Source organism: Nilaparvata lugens, chromosome X (assembly GCF_014356525.2).
Source record: "Nilaparvata lugens isolate BPH chromosome X, ASM1435652v1, whole genome shotgun sequence".
Taxonomy (NCBI): Eukaryota; Metazoa; Arthropoda; class Insecta; order Hemiptera; family Delphacidae; genus Nilaparvata; species Nilaparvata lugens.
In genome coordinates, this window is record NC_052518.1 from 100,067,633 (window position 1) to 100,084,504 (window position 16,872).

Here is a 16,872-nt window from a genome sequence, read left to right on the forward strand (position 1 = left end):
TAATGTCTATAGTGTGAACCACGTTATAATAACAGTATTTGATTAACATTGGTGTTGCTATCCTTCCACAAATCAGATAGCGATATCTTCCTATAGCTCCACAACGTTGCCAAATCCGTTTTTAACAGTGTAGAAATATAATTAATTAAGACACATAATCGGCAACACAGTTCTCCTATCTCTATCTATTGCCATTATAACGTGGACATCACTATAGAAACCATACACTTTGGAGATTCCTCAGCCAACTTTTTAAAAGTTTAAAAAAACATATTAATTCGTTCATTCATGAACATAATCCCGGTTTCCAAGACATTAATCTATTAAAATCCATTAAAATTAAATCAACAAACTTCTAATTAATTCGTTCATCCATTCATTCAATGGGACCAAAGAAGGTCAGAAGTGTTTAATATAACGACTGACGAACTTTTTTGCGAGCATGACGTTTTGGGGGAGTAGGTACTAAAATTTAGGATATTTAGAGAAGTGCGTCCTCTAACTTAGGGGGTTGGCACCCTTGTCTATTCGATTTATGATTAGAACATAAAAATCCATACTTTTTTATTTCATTACAGTGTGCTTTGTTGAGAGCTATTGTATATACTTTCTCTTTCTTATTCTTTATAAATTTTTTTATATTAACACAACTAGTTTCGAGCACTCACGCCATATTCAAGTGTCAAAATGAATTAGAATTTTTCAGTAAGCAAATATTTTCCTCGCATACAGGCTTTGCTCATGTGAGGAACCTTCTCCAAGTTTTGTATATGTATATTGTATATGGTTTGTACTTTCTAAGAAAAAGAATAAAGATAATTTCAATTTTGCCTTCTTGAGCAGCTGGCCTAGTACCAAAGGGTACAAGTAGTTTCTATAGAATTAAACAATTCAAGTAGCCTAATTAAAATACTTCATTCTTCTATTCTAAATTTTGTACAACAATATAATAACAAATTTATTGGAACTCTAAAGTAACGAGAGTATCGATACTCTCTGATACAACATATATTATTCGTGAACCAACTTGATTTAGTCGACATAAACGCGACAATTGGGCGACATAAACGCCCTATACCAGTGCTCGCCAAACAGTCGATCGCGAGCTACCAGTAACTCATGTGGTACTCTTTGGTAGCTCACAGAAATGCTTGGGTTGGCAACCAATATTTGGCCTCAAGTCTCCAAAGAAAAATATTCAAATATTATTCAAGTTGCATTGAGGTTGAAAGCTATGTTCAGCTCTCCCTACGTGTGTGAAGCATCTTTTTCAAGTATGAAATTCATAAAAAATCGATATAGGAACAGACTGACTGATGAACATTTGGACAACTGCATCAGAATGGCAGCTACAACGTACACTTCAAACATCAAGAAAATACTTGATGACCAAAAAGAGTTCCACTGCTCTAATTGAAATGAACATTTCAATTTTTGTTATACTTTTTGCTATAAGATGGGTAGATTTCAACACTAGAAATGTATCTCTATAGGCAATAAAAGTGTGAAAAATTTCATTTTTCGTACCGTACATTCTTCAGTCTAATATTTCTTGATAGCTCACTAGAAGATTTATAAATGCTATTCTAGCTCACAGGCTCATATGTTTGGCGACAATTGCCCTATACCTTGGGATATCTATTTATGCTATTGTTTCCCTATGATTTAGTGAATCTACTCACGGAATTCAGCAAATAATGATTTAATCTACTTACGGAACTCAGCAATGATAGGATCCTTGACAGCACTGGGCAGATCGGCCCATTTACCAGGCAGTTGGCGGAGCCTCTTGACGCGATGTCCCTTGGTGGCGGGGCAGGTGGGGAGGGGACAGTGGATGTATCGGGACCTGACCGCCTTGCAGCGGCACAAGTTACAGACGCGGGCCCCGGGCGCAACATCCTCCTCCCTCAGGCCGTATTGGTGCGCGTGAGACCGAGCCAGGGCGCGAGATGACACCGAATCACTCTTGCACACCGCGCAAGGCTGGGGTGTTCCTTTTTCGCCACCTGCAATCATCAACAAAATACATTCGGTCAAATTACACAGAATTACTAAAGACTTACGAAAATTACTAAAAGTCTTACTGAAAATTTAAGTTACTTACAGTCCACGTCCTGTAGCTTTGCTTATCAGCGGAGGGACACTATAGTTAGGTCTGTGGCGAATCATCTGATTGCCACCTGTTATGTTTTCAACTAGCATAGTTTGTTTATCACTTGTAACAGTTTTATTTTCATATCTATCAAAAGTTCAATTTTGTCATTCAAACATTAAAATGAATTCATCATTCATTTAGTTCCATTTAAGTTCATTTTAGTTCCAAAGGAAGACAGAACATAGAAAACATTATTTCGAATAACAACTAACCACCTAATGACTTACAAAACACTAACTAATTGATAATACACACAAAAAACTAACAAAACCTACTCTAGAACATGGTACGCCATAGTGGAGTAGGTCAATTTCCACACAGAAAAAACTAAACAAGTAGAGAACACATTATAAGAATCTTTTGTAACTAACTATTGTATGTAATATTGTAATTTATCTAATATTTTTGTAATTGATGTTGTAGTTTTAGTTTTTTTTTGGGAAATAAACATTTATTTATTTTATTTAATTAATTTCAACATAGGAATCATCAAATTAAATTCCTATATTGGTGACCCCGACGATTGAAAAACAAGAATTTTCACAAATATTTTGCGTGAGTATTTGAGTCATGATGGATGAACAAATTGCAGATTTGCGTGAACGTGATGCACAGTTGCTGCAGCCCATTCAAAACCACGAAGTACATCGGGTATCTATAAAGTTGCCACCATTTTGGTTGGACAAACCTCGTTTATGGTTCCTTCAGGCAGAATCCCAGTTCACACTGTCCAACATCGTAAACGAGATAACCAAATTTATTTATTTATTTATTTGTTCATACAATCCATCATAAATTCCATCATGTTGTGTCTCAATTGGACCAACGCACGGCAGCCCAAGTTGAATTCCTATAGGTCCACGTTATAATGGCAGTGGAGAAAGATAGGGGAACAACGTTGCCGATCATCTGTTTTGTCAATGCTTTCTATAGACGGTAGCTGATACAGGTTTATTGATTCACTGTTGAATGTGTAAATGAATTTTATAAATTTGTATTATGTTTTGTGAATAAAAAGCTATTTGATTTGATTTGACTGATGTGATATCAACTGTTCATTCTCGTTTAAAATAATCAATTATATTTTTATAATTTGCCTATGTTCAATCGGTGCTGCAATATGGGTTAGTGGTATGGGGAGGAGCGTATGATGTTTTCATGAATAAAATTTTTACATTTCAAAAATGATAATAAAAGCAATTCTTAATAAGCCAAGGGCTTTTTCTAGTAGTGAAACATTTGCCGAATTTAAAGTGATGACAGTACGTCAAATTTATATAAAGAAACTTCTCTACTATGCATGGATGAGGAAGGATGAATTTATAGTGAATAATAACGTTTCTATGTATAACCTGAGAGTTACATCTCATAACATTTATAATATTAACTATTCAGATTTGACAATAGTGCGAAGACAAACAGGCATTGCCAGAATCTCTTTCTAATAGGGGTAGACAGAGGATGGAACAGATAAATAAGTGGGTGATACAAAATTTTTCTTCGACATCAGTCAAATATTATAATTACTAGTAATTATTGTTGAACTTCGATTTTTTGTAGCTTTAAATATTGGTAAATAAATTTTTATATTGTCTAAACAGCTGATACTCTCACTCAGCGGTCAGGGTTTTGCCCTTGCTGGGAGGTGCCATGTAACTGATTTATTTGTAAAATAGCAGCATAATATTATAATCTAGAATATTTCTTTTGTAAGTTTTTATTTTGTATTTTGTTTTTATGGGCAATAAAGATGTAAAAAAAAATAATAATAAGAAATTATATTTTTTCAATAATTTCATAATGAATTTTCCAAGATGAAATATTTTGTTAATTAATTATTATTAATTCTACATTGTTAAAAGCCGATCTGGCAGCAGACCAAAGCGAGAAAGAAATAGCACTACCCGCTTTGTTGAATGATAGACAAGAATAGCAATACCATTGCTAATCAAACACTGACATTATAACGTGGACCTTATTTTACATTATGCATTAGTCATAAAAGTTGGGTTATGCTCAATACTGACCTTACTGTAGCCTATTCATTTCACAATATGATTTGAATAAAGTACGTTTTTTGAATGTATCCTATTTTTTAATCGATTGAATAGCTAGAATCTAGTGACTATAGTAAGGTCCACGTTATAATGGCAGTGCATTATTAGCAATGGTATTGCTATCCTTGTCTATCATTCAACAAAGCGGATAACACTATCTCTTTCTCGCTCTTCTCTGTTGCCATATCGACTTTTAACAATGTAGAATTATTAACTAATTAACAAAATATTTCATCTTAATTATGAAAATTCATTATGAAATTATTGAAAAAATATAATTCCTTGCTTAATAAAATATAATTGATCATTTTTAACGAGAATAAACAGTTGATATTATATTAATAAACCTGTAATAGCCACCGTCTATAGAAGGCATTGACAAGACAGAGGATTGGCAACGTTGTTCCCCTATCTTTCTCCACTTTCATTATAACGTGGACCTCACTATAGACTACAATACTACCGGTTCAAAAATATGGAACATTTTTGAATATGTATCTTTTCAACAGAAGCTCTTTTGTATCTTCTTAAAAGCAACGTGTTGCATCCGAAAGGATACACAAGGAGCTTTAATGTTTCTTTCGTTAAGCAACAGATGCTGTTTTCTATCTTCTTAAAAGCAACGTGTTGCATCCGAAAGGATACACAAGGAGCTTTAATGTTTCTTTCCTTAAGCAACAAATGCTCTTTTGCATCTTCTCAAAAGCAACGTGTTGCATCCGAAAAGATAGAGAAGGAGCTTTAATGTATCTTTCCTTACGCAACAGATGCTGTTTTGTATCTCCTCGAAAGCAACGTGTTGCATACGAAAGGATACACAAGGAGCTTCAATGTGTCTTTCCTTAAGCAACAAATGCTCTTTTGTATCTTCTCAAAAGCAACGTGTTGCATCCGAAAGGATACACAAGGAGCTTTTTGGAGTTATGTCCTTTTAGCACAACAAAGCTTATCAGCTGACATTCGTTCAACATGCTTTTTCAATTGTTGGTGATACGTTGCAACTCTCTCATTCATGAAGAATCTCTGGTGTACTAAGCTTCCTCCAAGGAAACTAAGTCGGGAGCTTCCTCCATCAAAGGATCTAGGGTATCTGAAGCCTGATGTTTTTGCAAAGCCGTGAATAATACCCCGCGAGCCATACTTTGCCTATAAGCAGTTTCAAAGTCAGGAAGGCAAACTAAGGCTCGATGCACACTTGCGTCATTTCTAGTCGCGGTTTTACGACTGGAGCGACAACTAGCTCACTGGCGTACGCGTACTGCGTACTAAAAGTCATTCATTCATTTACGTACTTAGACCCGCACTGCGACTGTGCTGATATCCAGTCCTTTTAAAATGCTGGCTTGCTCCAGCATGCACAAGACAGGAACATTTTATTTTCAACTAGAATTTAACCCGTGCTCAACAAAAGTATAATTAAAAACTTGACAATCTGGTCCCACTGAGATCTTGAAGAATTAAAAATATAACCATCCTCGATGAATTATGAATCTTTATGCAACATTCCAAGTTAATCAGCCCAGTTGTTATCGTTTTATCGGGTTTCCACTACTGCAATACATTACCATAGAGAAAATATTACATAGATTATGCTATCTTTTATCTATGACATAACAATCATAATGTTTAATCCTCGATACAATATTTCATTGTTGCTCTATAATATGATGTAGAGGTAAGATTATTCAGTTAGTAATTGAAAGAGATAAGCCTCATGTTGGAGTCTGAGTTCTCAATCAAAGAGTGTTTATTTGTAGGTGTTTTATTGACATTTCAAGTAATTAGAGGAAAGCCCTGGCTGGCTCAGAGGATTTACACACTTAAATCAACAGTGACTAATATTTTGTGCAGGCAGGCTAAAACTAGCTTTTATGGAGCACAGAAGAACAAAACAGAAGGGCAGTAATAAACGACAAATCAGTGATAGGGTTAGCAAGCGAAAGGGTTTAAGCTGGATTTTCAACAAGAGGAGACGACAAATTGAAATGATCGCTCCTAAAACCCTCTGCTAATGTCGTGTGATCATTTATTCCGTTTTTCTGGGTGACGCATTATGTATTTTCAAACAAAAGCTAATTCTTCTCGCTCACTCTCTCTTTCTCTAGTGCCAGTGCCACCTACTAAAGCCTCCATGAAAAACTCTACTAACAGAATAATAGATCAGAAGGGTCGCAGTCGTTTACACCGTTTCATTTAAAATTTAGAGTGCCCACAAAATTAACAATAATATTTTTGCCGAACGATTATAACTGGAGCCGTCGCCCTTTCATTGGGTGTATGGACAAATTCATCCACAGTCAACAATAAAGTCAAAATTTCATAAATATTTTGCAGTCGATTTTATTGATTCCATAGATTGTTGAAGAATTCAGAGAGTTTCTAAAGATCAATAGGTTACAAAGAAAGAGTATGTTCTCTATCAATGAATACACTATTAAGTGTATGTAGACGTCAGTTTGAATATCAGTGCTACTTGTTTATAAATAAAGTCCCAACTGAATTCATTATTAATAGAATTACAAAATCCATAATGAATCTTTTACTGGATTGGATTAGGATAAATGTTTATTTTAAATTATCTATATCCATTATGTAGTGTTTCATTCTTGTGATATAAATTTAAAATTTGTCATGGCTTCCTTGAATTGGTCTTTTTGAGTTTGTCATTTGCTTGTGATTTTGTTACTTTGTTTTATCGTTTGTAAGTATTGAGATGTGACCTGGTTTCCATAATTTTATTTATTCTAGTAGTTTGAATAAGCTCGTTTTCTTTCTATTGACATGTTTGCTGTACCTAGTTGTTCGAACTAACGAGTTTTCTTTGCCGGTAGTGCCATTTTGTAAGTTAGGATATTTATTTTATCAATCTGTATTATTTTATGGCAAATAAATGAATTTGAAATGACAAATACTGAATTGGTACTGATGGTAATATTATATTTACTGCATTGACAAGTATATGAACCAATTTCTTACAAAGAATTGGTATGTTTTTTTTAATGAAAAATACTGCATTGTGATACTGATTTAGTAATTATAGGTACTGCATTATTTTATTGATATGAACAAATATGTCAGTGGTCTTGCCACTGACTTGAAGAATACAGGAAATACTTACAAAAATGAGAAAGAGTATATCCATAACAACTGTACTAAACAACTACAAAGTTAAACATAACAGTTTCAAACTTAGCTACACATTAATAGGTCTATTAATTTTATTGAAGTTTTTTCCACTGACGGAGTTTTAACTGTAAGTCAACGAAGCTTGCATTGATCATTTACAACGTGAATTTCGCATACGAATTGTCAATATTGATAGCTGTCATTTATTCTCACACAAATTATGTGAGTTATTTCACATAAAAAGCTAATAACTCCTGATTAATATTCAAAACAGTACTTCTACTAAGGTTCGGTTACACAAAAGCCGGTTAAATTTTAACCGTAATTAATTTCACGAGAACCAATCAGAGAAGGCCTTTCTGATGAGACGGTTTTCGAATTAATCACGGTTAAAATTTTAAGGTTGTGCAAAGGCTAAAAATAAACTTTCTACTCGTGATATTTTTCCAAGTTTTACGATTTGTATATCATCAAGTTACCAAGATGAAAAAGTTTTCTCAGGAAAACATTTTTATTTCTGATCATTACTTTTTGAGATATGAGCGCCTGAAGTTTGAATTTTTGGGACAGAACATTTTAAATTCGGTAAGATATAAATCCATGATATTTAGAGAATAGATTCTTCATGATATTGTTGATCTAGTAAAACAAAAATTTTCTGAATATATCAATTTTTAAGATAGTTATTCAGTTTACTAAAAATAACTTTTAGTTGATTTATTTTTGGTAAATTGAATATTTTTTTCAAAAATTTATATTTTCAGAAAATTTTTGTTTTACTAGATCAACAATACCATGAAGAATCCATCCTCTAAATCGCATGAATCTTACCGAATTTGAAATGTTCTGTCCCAAAAATTCAAACTTCAGGCGCTCATATCTCAAAAAGTAATGATCGGAAAAAAAATGTTTTCCTGAAAAAACTTTTTCATTTTGATAGCTTGATGATATACAAATCGATAAACTTGGAAAAATATCACGAGTAGAAAGTTTATTTTTAGCCTTTGCACAGCCTTAACCGGTTTTTGTTCAACCGGTACTATGGCTGCTAAATTTTCATATCGAATTCCGCGAAAAACATCACCATTATTTCAATAATTAAATAATTTCAGAAATTTTGGCCACTTTGGTCAGAAAATAAGAGAACTTAGGATTATCTTGAAAATATATAACATTTATAGTTGAACTATTTTCATTCCAATAGAAGATTTTTTTAATAGCCCTATAGAAATAACTCAAAGATGTAGATTTACACGTCAATTCAATTAACAAAATGAGAAGCGAGTCTCATAGCAGTCAAGTCACAAATCACACGGTCAGTACAACCACAGATTGGAAAAGCATGGATCCACATCGACTTTTGGACGTACGTTTTTTAGTCGTCCTTATTAGATTAAACATTCTATTAGATTAGATTTACATTAGATTAGATTGAATTGAACACACCATGTCAAGCAGATGATGTCTGTCAAGTTCCGTTAAATCCAAAAGAATTTATAAGGACGTCCAAAAATCGATGTGTGTAACTGGCTCTACGGTAGTCAAGAAAAAACGGCGCTTTACGCTGAAAAGGATCAGTCTCGTAACATTTTTAAAACAGTTTTGCCAATCCGACCACACGGTACATCTCTGAGGATAGAATTTGCAAGCGGGTTTCAATCAAATTTCGCCCTACGTTGAGCTAATAATACAAACAATCCACACAGCAAATATAGGGTGGGGCAAGACGCAGAAAGCAATAAAATGAAGAAAGAAATATAGTAAGGAAGTGGGGTAAGGGCGAGCAAATGGCCAACATTCAATTAATATAATTGATAGGATATCGACGGAGCAAGGATTAGGGGGAGTGTGAGGAGGGGTGGAGATCACGTGTGTTGACATAAGCGATGAAGTAAGGGGGGTGGAGGATGCTGGATCGCGGCGCTTTCTCTCAAGTAGTTGTCAATTGATGTGGGCAACAGCCAAGCCAAGTGCAGCCAAATGCGTCGGTCGCAGCGCAGCTAATGCGATCATGCGATTAATAATTCAGGCGTTAATTTGGCGTAATTGCAGCGTGCCGGGCTCCAGGCAGCGATTGTTGTTTTTAATGGAATTGTGACAGAGCGGACAGTTGCCGTAAGGAGATTAGTGCATTGGGACGCTGGACGCTGGCATCATGTCTACCATTCGTCATTGATATTGATCTTGTGTGAGCCCCACAATAGCATTCAAATTCGCAAGGAACGAGTTCAACTGGCGAACATTGCCCCGAAATATGCCAGCTTGGTTTCCCGTGCACTTTGCACAATACAGTTTATTGACCGAGCGAAGTGAGGTCTAAGATTAAAGTCGACGGTTTGGCATTTCTCTTAATGTTTAAATGTTTATATGTTTGTTACTTTTGTTACCTACGGTAATCATTTTTAATTTGCATCAACAGTTAACAATACGTAATGTCGCCCAATTTATTCTAAAATTGAATATTGTTTAGTTGCCAAAATCATAGAAACAATTAAACAAAATATACTAGCATTATTTGTACTACTTTTGCAGTTGCATAAGTCTGTTTGGCAACATACAAAATGTATATGTATATATGTTTAATATGTTGCGCATTTACGGCGAAACGCGATAATAGATTTTCATGAAATTTGACAAGTATGTTCCTTTTTAAATTGCGCGGCGACGTTACAAGGTTTTTGAAAATTTTGCATTTCAAGGATCATAAAAAAGGAAAAAGGAGCCTCCTTCATACGCCAATATTAGAGTAAAAATCAGACTATAGAATTATCCATCATAAATCAGCTGTCTAGTGGACTATAATACTACCCGTTCAAAAACATCGAACATCTTGAAAATGTATCTTTCCATCAACGTTAGTAGACAGTTGACTATAATACTACCCGTTCAAAAACATCAAACATCTTGAAAATGTATCTTTCCATCAACGTTAGTAGACAGTTGACTATAATACTACCCGTTCAAAAACATCGAACATCTTGAAAATGTATCTTTCCATCAACGTTAGTAGGCAGTTGACTATAATACTACTCGTTCAAAAACATCGAACATCTTGAAAATGTATCTTTCCATCAACGTTGTAGACAGTTGCAGCCAGACCTGATCACACTAACATTCCGGGACGACACGTCACGATACGATAGAACAGAAAGCTCTATGTTTATTTAGGATTTTTTCCAGAAATTTTAAATTGATAAATTATTCATTAATTTTTGAGAAAACATAACAACAGGTCAATGTAACTTACTGAGCGCGAGGTCTACTGTTCACAGAACTACTAGTTATACAATCAACAAAAGCCAACTTGAAGAAAAATTTGATGAAGTTTTGGGCTAGAGCCTGGTTTTTCTGTAAATGTAATTCATTAAATATTTATTAATTTTTGATAAAACATAGCAATGAGTCAATGTAACTTACTGAGCGCGAGGTCTACTGTTCACAGAACTACTAGTTATACAATCAACAAAAGCCAACTTGAAGAACAATTTGATGAAGTTTTGGGCTAGAACCTGTTTCTGTACTGTAAATGTGATTCAATGGGTTCGATTGAATAAAAGCTAGAATCTAGTGACTAAAGTGGGAGAGGAATTACTTTTAACACGGCTCTTTCTCGAAGACGGAGAGTTCCGATGCTCTATCCTCCACTAATCACTCCCACTACCTAGCAGCATTCTCCTTCTTTTGTGTCTGTATGAGAGAGCTTTGCAACGCGACACACCAACACTCCCCTTCCAGCAATTGCTGGCAATGTTCCAAGTCATATACTGGTCAGCAGGTATAATATTGTTTTCATCACAAGAGCATGAAGCAAAATGACATGGCACATCCAATTGTGCGCAGGATGTCTGTCTGTGTCTACGCTACAAACTGTGGAGGGAGAAATGAGTTTCTCCTCTTCATGTTAAAAGTAATATATCTCAGACTTTAGGAATGCTCAACTGGGTGAGCATTGCCCCAAAATGTATCAGCTTGGTTTCGCGAACACTTTGCACAATACAGATTCAATCAACCAACAAAAGCACAACTTGAAGAACAATTTGAAGATTTTTGGGCTAGTGCCTGGTTTTTCATTCCGCTACTGTAATTGTGATTCAATTGGTCTTGATTGAATAGAAGCTAAAATCTAGTGACTAGGAATAGTAGTCCATTAAATAAAAGCTAGAATGAAACCTCCCAATTGAGACTCAATTCAATCAATATTCAACCAATTAGTTCAGTTTAGTTTAATATATTTCATCCAGTGACCTCTTGTGGAAGGGATATAAGGATTTGTCAATTTTTTACTAAAATTCAGTTTCCTAATTAAACGAATTAATAACGAGTCGTTAGAGTTGAAGTCGATTCTCTGGTGCCGGCAAAGTGATCGTGAAATTCGGAAATGGAATAGAAGCAATGCTTTACCAGTTCCCTCTCTTCAATTCCATTTTGAATCTTTTCGACTCCAGCCCCTTCATATTATCAGGTAAGGCATTATAAAGATTAATATCTAAACTTTAACCTAATACCTGAATTGAATGAGCAATGCGAGTTGATTGAGATGATAATTTTATTTCAAAAAAAGAGTAAAATTATAATAACCATTTAGAAAACATTAGTTTGAAAGATCCTACTAGGAAGTTAATTACTAGTAAAGGCGGTGTTAAACCATCTGAATCGGATTCATTTATTTGTTTGTATTATAAATTTTTACTAATTTTATTATAAAAAACTTTAATCCCATATCAGTAAATGAAGTTTGTAAATAGTAATTATAACACGCAATAAGCAACTAATTACTTATACCCCAACACATATAATTTATAGTGGGGTGTATATTTATTCATTGAAATTATCACTTATTCATTGCTGAAACACCGCTGATTTATGTAGTTACATTACAATACTATATTATCAATATTCTAATGTTGCATTCAATCTTCATTGTAATTAATAAGTTTTCATAATATGTGAAATTTGTTGCATAATTAGCTGTTGTACTGTAATTTATTGTAGATTCGTGTATAAACCAGAATGTATTGTAACTTACTTGAATAAATAAATTTGAATTTGAATTTGAATTTGAAAATTTACTTGATCCATCAAAAGTCTTTCATTTTTGAATTCGAAACAGTTTCGCTTCATGAAATTTATTAGATAAAAACATCATGCCATCAAGAATTTTCCATACCTTTCACGATAATTGGAACGCGTTTAACTCAGAGTTGATTTGTTGTTTGGCTAAGCCAACTATTATGCTTTGGTACCGGATACAGAAGATGGGATGGTGGAGATGATTGTTGTGGAGCTTTATTTGGTTAGAATATCAAGTCTTGGAGCTGAAGCTCTGAATTTGGTTTTGGTGAAGTCGTGGGCGATGGCGGGTCGGGGGGTGGAACCGAGCAATGATGCGGTCTATAAGCTGCTGAACAAGCTCAACAAACCAAACAGATATAAGCGGAACTCGGCAAGTTGTGTTTGCACAGCTCTAATTAGCGATTAACTAAAGAGATTCGCTAAATACTGTCCTAATTAAGCCAAGTTGGTCTTAGCTTCGCACATCGCCCCTCCTCCGTGTTCCCAATGGAAACATCTGTTTCTTGTAACCTGGGTGATAGCTGATCTATCTTAGAGCTGGAGGCTCTAAGATAGCTCCGTACTCCGTTTTCCTACAATTGTATTCCGATCAATCATCACAATTTCTTCAATTTCTCAAAATTCTTTCTGAGTAGCTGTGAAAGATAGGATAAGGTTTTATATTAAAATTTATTATTATTTATGAGTTTTCTATTTATATTTGTTTATGTAAGCTATTGCAACCTAGTAAACGGGAATTGCATTTTTTTTAATATCCCTCAAATAGCTAAAAGCATAGAGAAACAATAGCGTAAGTAGATATCCCATGGTATAGGGAGTTTATGTCGCAACTTTTACTGTTATCTCAAGCCGATTACTGTCGATTTTTGTAGATTTTTACTGTTTTATTGGGGTGAGAGTGTATGAACGGCACAATATGAGAGACTACCAGTGTCACACAGCTTCACGGGAAAGAACTACGTGGACTATGGGCTTGAGATAACAGTAAAAGTTGCGACATAAACTCCCTATACCATGGGATATCTACTTAAGCTATTGTTTCTCTATGCTAAAAGCTAGAGGGATTAAAACCTGCTAAGTCAAAAACATAATTTGTTGGCAAATTGGGAAAAACTGTTGCTGAATCACTGTATGCTCTGTGCCAATGAATTCTCGCTGGAAGTTAATTCATCATTAGAAGATTAATATGTATTATTTTCAAAGCTGTTATTCAATTCATCTAACCATTTTTTGTAAAAATAAAACGGCGCATGCGCAGAAACATGACATGGATTGGAAAAAACGACTAGTTGACTTGACAGGTTTTGGAAACAAAATTAATGTTTCAATGGTGATTACAGCTTTAAGAAGCAGGTTTTGGCAAAAAACACACTAGCAATTGATAAAGTCTTATGTTTTGATGAGATATAACCTGAAAAACATAAATCGGAAAAAATTGACTTAACAGGTTTTGGAATGGAGGTCTTCATATATGAATTGTATTTATTGAGATGTATATTGGATTAAATAAATTGAAAATTGTAGGTGATATTGTGGTAGTTATACATTCTGACTAGAGACTAGAAACCTTTATTTATTCATTATATTCATATCAGTTTCATTTAATCAAGACTTTTTCATATTCATGTGATCCTAACTGGTTCTATAAGGAGTTCCTTTGTCAACTGGGGTTTCGAAATATAAATATGAAATGCTTTACAAATTTATAAAGTTTCAACAGCACAGAAAAAAGTTCTACACTGAAAACTGTCCACCACATTCAAGACAGTGGTGTCTTCAAATATCAAAAATTGTAAGTTGACTGTTAACTAAAATGTGGAATTTTATTAGTGATTCATTCACATTGGTTTATAAAAGTTGGATACATTTGAAATTTTGAAACAGTTCCTGCAAACTCGATATGTTATTCCTCAAATGAGTTTGAGCAAGAGCAAAACTAATAAGAGCAACACTAATTTTAGTAGAAGTTGATCATTTTCCCTGCTAGTTCAACTGGACCTATAGTGAACTGCACCAAAATAGACCTATGGAAATTGGAACAGATGAGTTTAATCAACGTTGTCCTCAGCTGATTATTAATTAGAATCATTAATAAGAGCAACACTAATTTTAGTAAAAGTTAATAATTTTCCCTGCTATATAAACTGGAACTATAGTGAACTACACGAAGATAGACCGAAGGAAATTGGAACAGATGAGTCCAACGAAGCCAAATAAGAGTCGATCAACGTTGTCCGCAGCTGATTACAAATGAGAATCAAATTTGTATAATACACCTGACGAATTGGCAACGTCTATGGGTGCGGGATGGTGAGGTAGAACTCATCTGATCCAATTTCCATCGAACGATTTTTTCGTGCGGTTGACTATGGTGAGTAATCATATTACAATACTTGAGATACTTGTAATCATATTTGTAATCATTCTTGTAATCATATTACAATAATTGAGATAAGTAACGAGTGTAGAAGTACTTTCCATTCTCCACTCAATCATGCAAAGCGGTGAACGAATGGAAATTGTTACAAATTGCAAAATAAAAATTGTCAGATGTCTATATGCCGATGGAACAGACAGCAGAGGGGTGAAAAAACGTCATGATAATTGAAAAAATGAAAATGAAAAATGGAAGAGTTCCATCACTCCTAATTCGATATAGCTGTGAATACTGGAGTCGATAAAACACCGTACACGATTTACCAAAACAGGTGTCACATTTATCCAAAATCAACAATCGTAAAAATCGTTAAAATTACATTTTCATTTAGTTTTGGTTATGAATTTTTGTACAAAACTGTGCACAATACAGCAATATAGGGAGGTAACCCTCCATCAAATGAGTGTGAAGCCTAAGATATTCCCGGGCTGGCAAATAATTTTTGAATAGTAGTGCTCATCGAATTTCCATCTAGCTGTTTACCCTGTTGTCAATATTTGCAGTAGCAGAAGTCTTCGGGGTGATTTACAGCATTTAATTTGGATTTTCGTTTAATAACAAATTGCTAGATATTCCATTCAGTGTACTATACTCCCATAATATTATCCTCCTACAATCAGATACTAATTAACGGTATATTTTCTCTTGATTCAACGTTGATATATAATACACTCAAATATGTTTATATTGTATTTCATTGCATTCAACAAATTGAATTCACAAAAAATGTATAATATGAGTTAATATCGATTTTTTAGTATTTGATTAGTTTGTAGATTTATAATGGGTATTAATATTCGATTTAGTGGCGATATTCAACTGTATGTTTTCGTTTTTCTGTGTTGAATAAAGAAGATATTCTATTCTATCCTATTCTATTCTTGTTTGAATATTGTTCCCGTTAATAACGAATTATTGTTCCTGTCTACAGCCAAAATAAAATTTACTCCGTCCATTCAGATTGATGAAAAAGCTGTATAAACACAGAGAATATGCGAGAGGGCAAGGGTTTAAAAAGCTGATGTTGCTGATTCACGAAAGCTATTGCCAAACCGTCAGGCATTTCAAAACAACAACATGCAGAGTAAATTCCGAACATGTGAAGCCTTTAATTTACACTAACAGAGCTGTGTTCAATAATTCCCCATTCACAAAAGTAGCTCCTGACTGTCATTCAAGTGGGGTTAACGATAACTGTGTGATTCCAATTGAGGACTCAAAAGTTGGAACATAAAAAAGCGAACTTAGGACTACGATAGTGTGTCAGTAGTAACACGATTAGTGTGCAATACGAAGTCATAACGCATAAGCTAAGGAAAGAAATCTAGTTGATAAAAGTACAGTCTCTATATATTATTATATTATGGAGCTATTATCTAGTTCTAATAATCTTATTCTATTTCTAATTTTTACAAGAAAGCACTGAGTAGGAGAGAAAAACTAAGGGTACTCCTTGTACTATTTCTCTCCCAAACTTAGATAATATTATTTTAAAAGTCCAAAATGAGGTTATGATTCCACTTTTCTGAAATTTAGTCCTTCTTCACTAAAAAAGATATATTCTTGCATGTTCCTTCAAAATCCTGACATTAGCCTTTCTAAAGCTTCTATAACTTGAGCATACATTGAAACAGTATATTTCAAAATCATTCTTTTGGTCGCATCTTATGGTTAGCAAGAGAATAAAATAAACTTACGGTAGATGAAAATTAACAGTACCGATTAATCATTCATTTTTATTTTTGTTTTCATATTTCAAGTAATTTATGTACATAATTTGCCTGTACATAATTATGTACATAATTTATGTACATTAGCAGCCTGAACAAGATAGTGAACTTTCAGTAAAATATGAAGATAAAATTGAGATACATATTAAAGAAATATCAACTCCTGCATTCATTCATAATTCAACTACTCTCCAGACCACAATTTTCTAATCAAAAAGTTCAAATCATGACGGTTCCGAAAACATAACATCCTGGTTCAGAAGAATATGACAAAACACAACTTTCAAATCG

General features: G+C 34.0%; 1 protein-coding gene across 1 annotated transcript in view; it reads right to left on the bottom strand.

Moving 5' to 3' along the window:
* Positions 1 to 16,872, bottom strand: part of LOC111058670 — a 123,393-nt gene that overhangs the window by 52,920 nt on the left and 53,601 nt on the right. Inside the window, exon 12 of the mRNA XM_039442152.1 lies at positions 1,716 to 2,009. Within this exon, the coding sequence (XP_039298086.1) occupies positions 1,716 to 2,009 (294 nt within the window). The remainder of the gene's footprint in view (positions 1 to 1,715; positions 2,010 to 16,872) is intronic.